This window comes from Teleopsis dalmanni, chromosome X (genome assembly GCF_002237135.1).
Source record: "Teleopsis dalmanni isolate 2A chromosome X, ASM223713v2, whole genome shotgun sequence".
NCBI classification, from domain to species: domain Eukaryota; kingdom Metazoa; phylum Arthropoda; class Insecta; order Diptera; family Diopsidae; genus Teleopsis; species Teleopsis dalmanni.
In genome coordinates this window covers 58,271,083-58,285,194 of record NC_051848.1, presented here as the reverse complement: position 1 = coordinate 58,285,194, position 14,112 = coordinate 58,271,083, and the positions used below count along the sequence as shown (strand labels likewise).

Sequence of the window (14,112 nt, the reverse complement as noted above, 5' to 3'; positions counted from 1 at the left end):
AAATGGCATTAAAACGTCCATAGACTTGGAGTGCAATAATTGGTGGCTTTCCCTTACCTTCTCAACCAATGTTTGTAAACCGATTGTTTTCATTTACCGATTGTTTTCTTAAATCGACTGTGTTAAACTTCATAAGTGAAAATATTACTAGGAAGTTAATGTTTCTCTATAGAGAGTCGGATAGTGATTTCATAAATGTGACAAAACTTTTTCATATCCTTAGCCTCCAATGAAACTTAAACTAATCTCATAGTATCGTGCATATTAAGCAAAAGGCTATTAACAACATAAGCAGATTAATGAAAACAGACTTAAGCAGACTTTTTCTTGTAACTCAAACATTTAGATCAATTTTTTTATTATTTTCAATTATTTTCATTCTTAAAAATGATATGAATAATGACAAGAATTAAAAGGATTACTAGGATAATATACCAGGATTAACACAATCCAAATCACTTATTGGTAACTATAACAATAAGAGATACCAGGATTGTATGAACCTTAGAAAAACTTAGAATCATCACAGCAATCCTAACTGGGCACTGTAGACTAAAATACCACTTTACAAAACTAGGTATACTTACGGATGCAAATTGTACATTCTGTGAAGAGAATGGTAGTCGGCCACACATGTGCTGTTGGAATGCCCTGCGCTAATGCACATACGAAATAGGCTCCTGGGAATGTGTATTCTTACGGAAGCGGCAATAAAACTTAGGTGCTATACTACTTTTTATTAACGCAACTGAGCTTAGAGACCTACTCCAAGTCCACAATAGACCCAACGGTCGCAATGTCACATCCCCCTAATCATCAGATATCTTATTGTTGTTGATAATAAACAAGTTTTCTCCGCTTTTCTAACTCCTGAACATAGTTCTATATATCAGTAAAAGAAATTAGACTTGTGTCTAATCTTTTTGTGTTTTACCTTTACATCCACATTCGATGCATCGCAGATAAACTCAGATAAAATAAAACAAATAGATAAGTCGAACTAAATCGATTTAATTGTGGAAAATATGGAGGTAATTGTCTTAAAATGATAATAATTAAAATAAGATAATAATTCTATCGCATAGTTCATTTTTCCTGAAACTCAGATAAAATAAAACAAATAGATAAGTCGAACTAAATCGAATTAATCGTGGAACCTTGAAATATAGAGATAAATGTCTTAAAATGAGAATAATTAAAATGAGATAAAAATTCTGTCGTATAGTTCATTTTTCTTGAAAGTAGGATAAAATAAAAAAGTAGATAAGTCGAATTAAATCGAATTAAATCGAATTAATTGTGGAGCCTTGAAATATGGAGGTAAATGTCTTAAAACGAATAAATATATTGTTATTGGTGTATATTAAAAAATGCAATGTAGATTTAACGATACGTAGAAATAATGAAAATAATTTTATTTATGTATATATTTAATTTAAATTGCAAATATGTTATTTGGAAATATATTGCAATTGAAATTACTGCGCATACTTGAATATTTGAAGATTAAATAAATAAGTAAGAACTGGTATGATTAAATATACTAAGTCCTTTTCACAATATTCCATTTCAACTTGCTCAGAGAGCTTTCAAATTTCCATTATCACCGAAAACCGGAATTTCGTTTTTATTTTTATATAAGTTACTGAGTACCTACTACTCTTTATAGCCTGAAAATAGAAAAATAGAAAAATAGAAAAATAACCAACCAAACGAATATGGAACAGAACTTTTTGAATAATCCATTGTTTAATTTTTAGTAAAACTATAGAATTTAATATTCTTAAAGTTTGAAACAATTTTAAGCTCTTGTTTAAGTTTAGAATTAAAATTTTATTGCCTTTTTTCGTCTGTGCGAAATTTCCGAAGTCCAAAGTCCTGCTAAAAAATCCTGCAAGTGAAAAATATGAAAAGCTGGAGAACTGAAAAATTCAAAACTTAATGCAACTAGTTAAACGTCCAAAGGAATTTCACACAAATATTTTGCGTGCTTAAAAATTTTGTTTCCTTTTTCGTCCTCAACAAGTTTTATTTTATTTTTGTTAAATTTTTTTTTTTCCTGTTTTATTTTTTTTTTTTTGTTGCACTAAAAATTTTAAACAATTTTCTTCGTGGCAGACGTTTGCAGTGGAAACTGTTCAAAAACTGTTGCATATCGGAAGCCACAGCAAATGTTGGCAATCTGCTACTAGAAAGAGGTCAGTTGCCAGTAACATATCAGCAGCAATAGCAGCAATAGCAGAAGCAGCAAGCCGCAATCAACAAGCAGCAACAAAATGTTAAGCTCCGACTTAATGCACATGGAAAACACCACAGAGGAGAGTCAAGTAGGAACCGTGCAAATATTGAAAGCCTAAATGTACGAGTGTGTAATAAAATTTTGAAAGTTCCGCACATTTTCTGCACTAAAAGCAACGAGTGCACCGAGCAGATACCATCTACTAGATACCGTAAAAGGAAAAGCGCCATATTAATACCGTGCAAAAATAGCAAATACCAAATAAAAGGACTAAAAGGATTGAAACTTTAACTTTACTGACATTTTTGACCTTACTTAGACGAACATTTATGCATAAATGCCGGAATGTACCACTGCCACTGCAAGAAGTGCCACTACTGCCGCTGATGCTGATCCTCCTGCTGCTGCTTTTATGAATTTAACTTTTTTTTTGTATGGATTAAATGTCAGCGGCAATTGCAGCTGTCAATAGTCGACTTTCAATTAATTTTTTATGCTCTTCGAGTCGTAGAAAAAATTTTATATTAGAAAAAACCTATATACATCTTCATGTACTTCATACTATTTTTCTATATTCATGTAAAAGTCAGGTAAAGTTATAATTGAAAAGAAAATCATATATCCTGCATAAATAGTACCGGAGCTGTAGCTGCGGGGAAGACGATGAGAGTGCTTCTCATCTATTACATTTTTGTCCAGCTCATGTACGGCGGATACTTAATACTCAAGAGAGGAGCCCCCTTTCTTGACTGACTTAACCTATTATAGGACCTGACACTACATACCATTTTATGCTTCGCCAAAAGTTCTAAGTAGTTTTAAAACTACCTTCTAGGTAGTTTAAAATTTTTTCTATATATACGGTAATATGGCGTTTACATTGGCCGAAAATGGCTCATTTTGGTCAAAAATCGAAAATGAGTATCGAATGGCTCATTCTTGCATATAAAATTTCAAGCACAAAAATGAGCAATTTTCTCACATTCTGTATGAACGTTCGAATGCATTCCACATACGTTCCAAATGCAAAGGAATCCATTGAACATACCCTAAATGAAAGCTCTTCATGGCATTTTGACAGTTTGAAAAAGCTGTTTTGACATATTTACAAAAAAAGATAAACAAATGAATGGTGGTTGCATTTTCTTGAAAACGATGCACCTCTTTTTAGAACTTCTACTTCCCAAAAATAAATAAATCGAATCTAGAAACAAGTTTTCAGTTTATATTGTAAGGTTTGAAGGTATATTTAACCTTCCTGTAACATTTTTTTGGCACAGACCAAAAATTAAATCAACATGCAAGTTGAAAAATCAGCTGTTTGAAATGAGAAAAAATGAAATACAACGAATGTAAACACTTTCAAATGACTCATCCAAAATGAGCCATTTTCGGCCAATGTAAACGCCGTATAACACAATGTGCCAATCGGCCTAAGTGAATCCACCAGGGATGGTCAGTATAACCTAACTTAACCTAATTAGTACCGGAACATTATCAAGCAAAAAACTAGTAGATAAATAGTTTACACAACAGGTCTGCTACAGTTTCAATAAAAACAGCCATTGGGTCCAAAGCGTTACTCTAGAACTCATATAAAGATATCACCACTTCCAATGTTTTAGTGTTAAAAATATAATTCCAGTCTGTTTCTTTATTGTTGATTCTAGACTTGTTGTAGATATATTAATCAATATAATATTTAATATAAGTGAATAGTTGGAATTCATGAAGGAACGAAATAGATCTTTAGGCAATTTAATAGTAATAACAAAAGGCACTTTTGCGTTACTTTGGTGAACTTGTTTTTATTTTCTTTGGAAATTTCATATGAATTTCTAATACTACTTCGGACTCTCATAAAAAATTTTTCCAAGAATTTTACCCATGCATCTCGAACTTAATAATTACTTAATAACATGTTAAAAGGAAAGTAATATATATACAGTAGATGCTCATAAATTAGAACTCTTACAAATTTGAATTGTCCAGAAATTAGAACCAAAAAATTTTAATACATTGTATGCACTAAAGGCAAGAAGTTCGAAAATCTTGCCAAGCAGCGTCGGGAATTTTCAATGCCATGAGACACGATGAAACCAATATTTAGCTTTACTTAGCTTTTCGAAACTGAACTAAGCAGAAGCTGGGAGGTATCAATCATGAATGCGTTCGATCGGATGTGCAGTGTGTTGTTCCTGGAAAACTAATCGTTGGCTGCTTAGCATCTTCTAAGGTTTGTTGAACATGACACTTATTAATACCTATATAATTTATGCAAATATATTTAAATTTAAAAAAAGAAAGCAATAAGACGACAAAATTTTTTAAGAAAACCATACAAATATTTTACTCGGCATAGGTCTGTACTTTATGTTATTTTCACATGTTTTATATTACAAACAAATTGTATATTTGATTTAAGTATGGTACGAATTGTAAACTGGAAAAATGCTTTATTTATTATTGCCACATACTGACGATCCTCATAAATCTGCAGTTACACTCAAAGAATTTTATAATGTTTATTTAATTTTAATTTTTCTTGCCGAGAGTGACGCGTCCTTATGACGAAAAGAAACTATTTAAAAGTTAGACGGAATCGAATAAGAAAGAAAAGACAAGAACAAAAATTTTATTTAATTTATTGAAATTTGATTGACCATACAAAGCGGTTTCGAGTATTGCCAAGTACTCATCATCAGTGGTCTTAGGAAATATTCGAATATCCTAATTAGTTTACAGTCCGTATATAGTGTTTTGTCTATAAATAATTATAGTTCTATAGTTGTCATAATAATTACAGTTCTATAATTGTCATAATTATTATAGTTTCATAATTATAATATAATTATAGTTTTATAATTATTGAGGTGAATCCCCGTAGACTTAATGTATTGTTATTATAAAATTACAATATTACAAATTAAATAATAATTAATTTTTTCCTTGTGTTTAGAGCAAAACAAAGTGAATAACTGAGCATCATTCGTTTCTTCCAAAATTAGTATTTTATTTCTGCGTAATAAAATACGCATAGGTGGCAATATTGACACGACATGTAATGACATGCAATGACATGAAAGTATAGTTATCACTCTCACACTTGACGCTTTAAAAAGTTAGTAAACGGAAGTAAAAATTGTGAGAGATTAAAGTTATTAAAAATTAAACAGATTTGTGACAAATACCATAATTTTTTTATATGTTCTAAGCGTTTAAGGATATAGTATTAGATTTGGGTATGTTATACTGAACGGAATTGGTTAAAAAATAGTACTTTTATTTCAGTGCTAATAGTGCTGTGCTTCCCCGCACTCCACTGTATTGCAATTTTTTAATATTAAACAATATATAATATATGTGCTAAAAAGATAGCAAATGATATACATTTCAGTTTTAAAATGAAATAATATATATAATATATTGGTAAAAAATATTTTAGGAAAAGCAAAAAACGTGTGTAAGCACAACTAAGAAAATGTCCCGCTTACAAGCGCCGGAGGATAGAAGCGCCTCACCCGATCTTAGCGATTTTGATATAAGTGGATTCCTTATTTCGCAATTTGGCTCGTCACTTGAAGAAAAAGAGTGGCAAAGTGAATTGCCAGATGATATCCCGATTGACGGTGAAGAATCAATCATCACAGATGTTTTTGATTCAGAAGTTGATGCACAAGAAACAGACACCATGACTAATGTGCCTACAGTATCTCCAACAACTACAACAAAGGATGGTTCAGATAAAATATTTAAATATTCTCCATACACAAACAAAAGTTCCTCAATATCTGAGCAACTACTAGAAGTAAAACCAGAAACTCTTTCAGAATATGATCACAAATCAGATTCCCAACCTGAGATCGAACATGAACAACAATGTAACATAGAAGAAGAACATGAAACTGAGCAGGAACATAACACAGAACAGGAATTGGATACAAATATACAGTCTTTAGCAAAACTATTTGAAACAATAACAATAACTACTAGTGACTTAGCCGAACCAACAAGCTTTACAGATTTATCCTTAGTATCTCTTACGAAAAGTTCAGAGACGTCTATAAATGACGAAGATGGTGTTAATACAATTCAGCTGGATACACTGGAAGAAGTACATGAAAAGATACCAGAGGAGGTTCCAGAAAAGTACGAAAGTAAACTATCAGAAACAAATATGTGTTATATAAATGATATGAGTAGTTCCAGTTCGGGAAAATTGATAATGAATGAAGATAAAGATCAGGAATTTTTTAAAGCAGTAACAACGCATTCTGGTAAATAAAAGAAATATTTTACGTTATTTCTAAATAAAATACAAATGAAAATTGTTTTAGTTAATAATTACTTTTTATTTTTTATATGTACAATTTCAGAAAAAGGAATTATAAAGCCAAAAAAAATTGGTCCCACTTCAGGTACAATATCTAACCAATCAACTGAAACAAGTTTAAGTTTCTCAAAGGAAACAGAGCAAATGTCCAATGTAGTAGAAGATAAAGATATTAAAGAATATATTATTGGCCGCAAGATACAGAAACTGCAAAAGGAAATCGACCCGCTTTTAGAAAAAGATAAAAACTCCTCTTCAAAAAATGATGTGCGTGGTCGAATTGAAGAAGGACAAATAGTAAGAAAAAGAAAGAAGCAAGGATTAATCACATCGGTCAACAATGAACAAAGTCTTTTAAAAAGGAGAAGAGTAGATAAAATTGATTTTTTATGGGATAACGAGCTTAAAGTAAGTAACACAACTACTGATGAATGTGAACATTTATCAAAATTTGGCAATGAGGAGAAACAAAGCATTTCAATAAACAACATTAAATCGGAAAAGCTGTGTAATACAGAGAATAATGCTGAGTTTATGGACCTTGAAAATATTATTATGACGGAAACGAAAAAGTGGGGACATCGTGAACCGCACAAACGTAGAAAAGTTTTGAATTCAGTTAATACTAATTCAGAATTGGATACCATCGTGAATAATGAAAACTTAACTAAAACTGGTTCACCCATATTGGTTTCTCAAGTAGGGAGTATAGTAAAAGGTGAGTGTGGCGTAGAGGAGGATCAAGATAAAAATAAAGAAGAGCAAAATGAATCACAAGTGGGTACCAGTGTTGAAGAAAAATTCATTCAAATAAACGATATTAACAATTGTTCAGTTAATGTAAACGTCACACAGAATTACAAGCAATCAATAGAAAATTTAGAAGAAAGTAGTAATGTTTCAGTTTATACAAGTGATCTAGATCCACATTTGCCAGAGGGCAACCAAACCAAAACTGAGAAACATCAAGTTCCGGTGATTAAAACACCTGAACCTGTAGATGAGAAATCTGTTGAAATTAGTACAACTATTGACACTGAAGAGACATTAGAAACAAAACAAAATCCTCAAATGCCTAGCAAAGCTTCGGAAAAGGTAAGTTTCAATTTAAAAATATTTTTCAAATATAATCATTTTGATATGTTTTAGAATGATTTTAAATCTTCAAATGAATCCGTTCAGACTGAAGAAGTACCTTCATTAAATATTAAAAGCACTCCAAAACCAAAAGCAGCATCTAATTGGGAACATTTTTATACACAAAAAGCCGACGATGATGCTCTGATAGTATGTCGGCATTCTAATAATTCTTACTCCAGAACCGATTTAAATAATTTAAGTTTAGACATCACAGATACGCCGAATAATAACGATATAAACTCAGCCAGTACGACCGCTATATCTGAAAATTCTTTAGTTATAAATTCTTCATCTGCCACAGCCTCCTCAATAAAGTCGACTCCTGTAAGTGAAGCAATAGCGAAAAATAATAAAGCCATGAAATCGAATATAACAAATAAAATATCAGAAACCGGGGCAGAAACAACAACAAATGTAAAAACAATAAAATCAAATAGAACTAAAAAACGCGTCGTTATGGTGGAACCGGGTCCAAGTACGGATCAAAATTCAGCCGAAAATAAAGATAATTCACTTAAATTCCCAAAACCCCAAATAAGAAAATTAAATAAAAAACCAGATCATCGAAGAAAGAATGCGGTTCTTACTCCAGACGTCACACCGAAAACAACAGCAACTCCGGTTTTGGCATCTCCAGTTTCGGCAGAAAAAACAAAAGTTCGAAACAAACCAGGACAGAAGAAAGGTAAATCTGGAACTAATATTTCTTCGACTGATGTAAAGAACGTTAAACGTCCCGCTAAAAAAGAATATAGTGAAAATAACAGAAGTGAAGTGAAGCCTCTTGGCTTAAAAGATGCTGCAACGAAACAATTGCAAAATGAAACCTCGGAAGAAGTGAAAACTTCAGCAAAAAAAAATAAAGATACGACTGAAGCAAAAAATACGACTAAAGTGTTATCGAAAGGAACACCTACGAAAACACCACCAGTAACAAAAATGGATAAGCCAACTGTAGCTAAAAATGGAATGCAAGCAAAACCACCAGTAATACCTCATGATGTAGAAATAAAAAAAACACTTAATGTGGCACAAATTATATTTAGTACCCATAAGGCAAGACAACCCCATACATTTACGGCACAGGTATAGTTATTGTGTATTCCATAAACTAATGCCGTACGCATTGTATTCAATCGCCAATCATAAATGTCTCCCTTTTTTATTTTAGATGATGACTAAGTTGGTAGAAATATTAAAAGGGCTAATTGTGGATAAAAAGTGCAATTGTGTATTGATACTTTCAGACGGTCCGAATTTTTGCCATGGAGTAGATTTCACTGCCCTGACACATCCTGTTATAGAAAGACGCCGTGAAGCGGCGCATAATTTAGCGAAAGCAACAAAGTAATTTATTCGTTTGCACAGCTAATTTTTGTGCTAAATATATGATTCCCATTATAGAAATTAAATTACAGAATTAATTCAAATAATTATTTTTACAGAGATTATTTATATACGTTACTCACATTTCCGAAACCTATTATTGCCGGTGTTCGTGGTTCTAATGTTGGTCTAGGTGTGACACAACTGCCACTTTTTGATGTTGTTATTAGCACTAATAAAGCTACTTATGAAGCTCCATATGCTAAAATCGGACAGTTACCTGAAGGTTATTGCATTTGGAATAACTTACCCAAAATCAGGGGAAACTTTGTGAGTATATGGAAATACTTTTATAATTAATTATTTGAAATATATATGGTATATGTCTATTTAGAGAACGAAATTGTTCTTTAATTGTGATAAACTACACTCTACTGAGGCTCTTTTATCGGGTTTGGTTAGTAAATTTTCATCCACAAATGATCTGAATGAAGTTGCTTTAGAAGAAGCTAAGAAAATAGCTGCATTCTCACCAGAGGTAAGAATAATTATGAGATATATTTTTATTATTTTAAGTTTTTTCTTACGAGAGTCGTTGCACATTTCTATCCACCTTAAAATGATAATACATACATTTTTAATAGCTTATATAGAGTAGGGCAATACATATGTCCCACATACACATATATGTTACTTGGTAACAAGCTTAAATACTAATTTCTTGTAAAGTTAACTGGCTTCTTATTTTAGTCCAATGAGATATAGTAGTGCATACTACTCTTATTATTAAATCACTCTTTTATCACACCTTCATTATTAATTTCATTGAAATTATAAGTGGTGTATATATTATAAGTGCTTAATTTCAAATCTGCACTTGATGTAAAAAACTTAATTTTATTACATTATGTACTCTGTATATATATATGCATATATATAAATTTGTATATACTTAAACTTCGAACCAAAAAATTTTAATACATTGTATGCACTAAGGGCTCTAAAATTATAACTCTTCTGTCTCCTTTATTTTTAAGTTTTGTATAAATAAGTTATAGTAAGTAAAAATATAGGGGGAAGTCCCAAAATTCGCATTTTAATGAAATGCAATCAATAATGTAATTTAATGACGGATTTAAATATGAGTTCAATACCGATAATGATACTTCAAATAACGTTGAAGACGACGTTCCAAATCCCACACCAATTGTGTCTTTTTCTGAACGATAACATTTTGAAAAATTTGACTAAACCTGAAACAAAAACACACTCAATATTTACATTTATACAGTAATCTTTAATAAGGATAGACCTCAACTGTAAAATAAAGTTTTTATGTGGACTTTTAAAATTTTGATCATTTTTATAGCATTAAAAATAGTCCTAAAATTCGAACTACCCGAAAAAGCAAGTGGGTCTATTTTGTGAGCTTCTACTGTATTCTACTGTATTACACTATTGTTTAAAATAAAAATGCAACAAATTGCAATTATTATTAACAAAAGTTTCCCGTTATTGACCAATTAGCCCAATATAAAAAAATACACACAGTTTTTTAAAAGGACAGTTTTGCAGTTTTCTTGCTGATCAGTCAGAGTGGACACTGACTCCAGTCACTATGTTTAGTTGCAAAGTGGTTTAATTTTAGAAGAAGATTCCTTGTGTCATATTGGATCAGGAATGTCCATCTCTCGTCTCTAAGTGCGATGTGCGCGTATCATAGCACTTCAGCACATATCTTTTTCAAATCATTTTATATGCTACTCCACCCTCGATCAGTTGTTTGGTTCTCGGGGTTTTCCATATTGGCGCCAATAGAAGCTATTTCACACGAGAATATATTTCTGTGTTGTTCATTCTTGAGTTTTTCTATATCAAAATTCCTTAAGACAGTTGGCCATATATTATTGCTTAACCACTTATTAGTTTTGAGCTCAGCGACGACAAGGAGTGGGACTACCGATCTCTGCACTTACTAATAACGCTTAAATATGACTTTTATTATGCTATAGTGTAGGGTGTGATAGATTCATTTATTTGTTAGATAAATTTTATATATCTCGAACATGTCACAGCCAATTTATTTCTGATTGCTGTAAGTTTTCAAAACTTATAACTTTTGGATTCCAGATGTTCAAAGTGCAAAAATCGTTCTAACATGCCTTTTCTATCTAAAAATATTAAAATAATTTTAGATATATATTAAATAACAAAATAGTTGAACATAAATATATTGACAGTATTCCCTTTTTTTTGCAGATGTCTACGGCAATGAAGAGGACAGTAGTTCTTAATAATTTAAAAGCTGTTGGGACGCAATTGGACGCAGAATTCGACACGATCATTGAGCAATGGTGCTCAGACAAATGCTTTGAAAGCTTCAGGAAATATATAGAAACGGGTCATTTCTGATTAAATCACTTTTTTGCATATATATACTTAATTTTAAATATATATCATACTTAATTTTAAAGCTAAATTGCTATACTAAAGTAAAATGCAAGGGGTCTCATAAAAGATCTCATAAAATTTACAATTAATACATTTTTGAGTTAACATTAAATTTTTATCACCTTTAAATATAAGAACCCATAAATACATTTGTAATTCTCTAAATTGTAATTGTATAAAATTTGAATAAATTAACAAGTTAAGTACAAAAACTGGATTAAGAATGTCTTATCTTAACTTAAGAATATAGTGAGTAACAGATTCTTATTGTGTGATGTATGAAATAAAATATATTTTCTATAAAAATCAACTAAAAAACAATTTCTAAGCAAGTCCGACAAAGGGTCTTGTAACTTATTTTAAATATTATTAATAATGAAAAGGGCTGTCGAGACCAGATATGATCGCGGGCCAATACAAGCCATTGTACAGACTGAGAGGCCGCAGAAACAAGTAAATACGTCCATTGTTTTTTGGTAAACAATAAAAGTGCGGTGATAAGGTTAAATTTAATTTATTAATTCGTTGAATTCAATTTTCCGGATACTTTAAAAATAAAATATTGAGTTGATACTAAAATGTATCAAGAGCAAATTTGCATAATTGTGGCAGATTAGAAACAAGACGCGGGCCGCATCTGGCCCATGAGAAGCGGCTTAGACAGCCCTAACATATCAACACCTAAACCAAGACTTAAAATGTTTATTGTGCGATGCTAAATTATTCCATTTGATGTTTGAAAGCTATTTTATAAAAATGTCAATTATTATATACGAATATTAATATTACTTTGTTATTATCGTACCCCTTTAGCAGATTAAATCAAAAATACACGACATGGAAAATGTGAGGGTGTGTGGAGAGTTTAGTAGAGAATGGTGGAGAAAAATGTAAAGGAAGCTAACTATTTCTATGAGATCGAACGTTAAACCAATCGAACTATGCTATCATACAAAAAAAACTCGCATTTCTGAAATTATCTCCAGAGTATCTTTAACAATATTCTGTACATTCCCTCGATATGTAGATTTAATACTGAGAAAAGGGCTTTCACTAGAAATATCCAAATCTGCTTTTATGTGAAGAACAAAGTTCTGATGGCAAATAGCATATATGTTCTAGGAAAAGAACATAAAAATCAAAGGACTTAACTGTTGAGTCTAAACACAGAAGGTACTCACAGAGAACTCAAGATAAAGTTCACAGGACGTGTTCGCTTTGAAACAGTGAAAGAATTTAAATGGGTGGGAGTGATGTTTACACGAAAGAAGCCATTTGGCAATCTAAAAAGATTGGTGGCAATCTAAAAGAGAGTGCAATCAGTGAATATCGCTTTGTGTATTTGAAACTTATTAAAATCCAAATCAAGATTTCGACCAAAAAACACTTGTTTATATGATATTATGCGGAAACATATATTAGAGTTATTTCGAAGGGATTTTGAAAACTAATTCGAAGTTTATATTAACACATTTAATTGAAACAAAATTCAGTATATCTAGTATTAAATGGTATTAAATATTTTTGAGAGAGGTTTGAACCCCCTTTCATTGTGACCGAAAAGTTTCCGGAAATTTTAAATAAAACGCAAAATTCTTAATCTTCATCAATATTTATTTTATCTCCTTCAAAATATGCTCCATTAGAAGCGATACACAAATGCAAACGTTTCTTCCAATCATCAAAACATTTTTTATAGGCGCTTTCCGGTATGGCTTTGAGTTCCCTCTGCGAATTCTGTTTTACGTCTTCTATGGATTCAAAACGCGTTCCTCTGAGTGGTAATTTGAGGTTGGGAAACAGGAAAAAGTCACACGGTGCAAGATCAGGTGAATACGGTGGCTGTTCGATGGTATTTATTGAATGTTTGGCCTTAAAATCGTTGATAATGTTGAACAAATTGAGGTGAATCGGAACAAGCCGGGCGTTGACACGTCGCATACACAAATTGTCCACCAAAATCAAACGAGCCATCTCACGACCGATGCCTAGCTCTCGTGCTATCTCTCTAACACTCACATGAGGATTTTTGAACACGATTTCCTTTGCCTTTTCAATGTTTTCGTCGGTGGTAGAGGTCGAAGGTCGTCCAGAACGCGGCATGTCTTCGACGGTCGTACGACAGTCCTGAAAGGCTTTGTACCACTCATAAACTTGAGTTTTCGATAAAACTGATTCCCCATAAGCCTTTTGTAGCATTCGCAACGATTCTGCACACGAAATTTCGTTCGAAACACAAAATTTGATGCAAACTCTTTGTTCAATATTTTTTTCCATTGTTTTTTTCGCAACGCACTACTGAGGTGAACTGGTTTCAACAGCTGCCGTAAACGAACTGTCTTACAGATCGCGCTCATTTTTGGCATAGTAATTAAGGACAGTGCTGCCAAACTACATAAACTTAAAATATCGAAAAATATACAGCGCGCGAATTTTAAATGAGAATTTCCGAAAACTTTTCGGTCACAATGTATAATACAATACCAGTTCTGGGGTGTACATCACACTTGTTTCCAAAAATGTTATATCAAAACAAGTTGTGATGTGATGACCACATTTACTAGATGATTTACTAGAGTTGTGTTTATAGTACAGAAGACAAATATCACATGTGTATATAAAT

General features: G+C 31.8%; 1 protein-coding gene across 1 annotated transcript; it reads left to right on the top strand.

The window, feature by feature from the left end:
• The first annotated feature begins 5,375 nt into the window (after window positions 1–5,375).
• On the top strand, window positions 5,376–11,535 carry LOC119687072. Its single transcript, XM_038101247.1, has 8 exons — window positions 5,376–5,481; window positions 5,685–6,516; window positions 6,616–7,667; window positions 7,722–8,798; window positions 8,884–9,059; window positions 9,158–9,368; window positions 9,433–9,576; window positions 11,298–11,535. The coding sequence occupies exons 2-8, from the start codon at window positions 5,721–5,723 to the stop codon at window positions 11,448–11,450; spliced, it is 3,609 nt and encodes a 1,202-aa protein (XP_037957175.1). The 5' UTR covers window positions 5,376–5,481; window positions 5,685–5,720; the 3' UTR covers window positions 11,451–11,535.
• The last annotated feature ends 2,577 nt before the right edge of the window (window positions 11,536–14,112 follow it).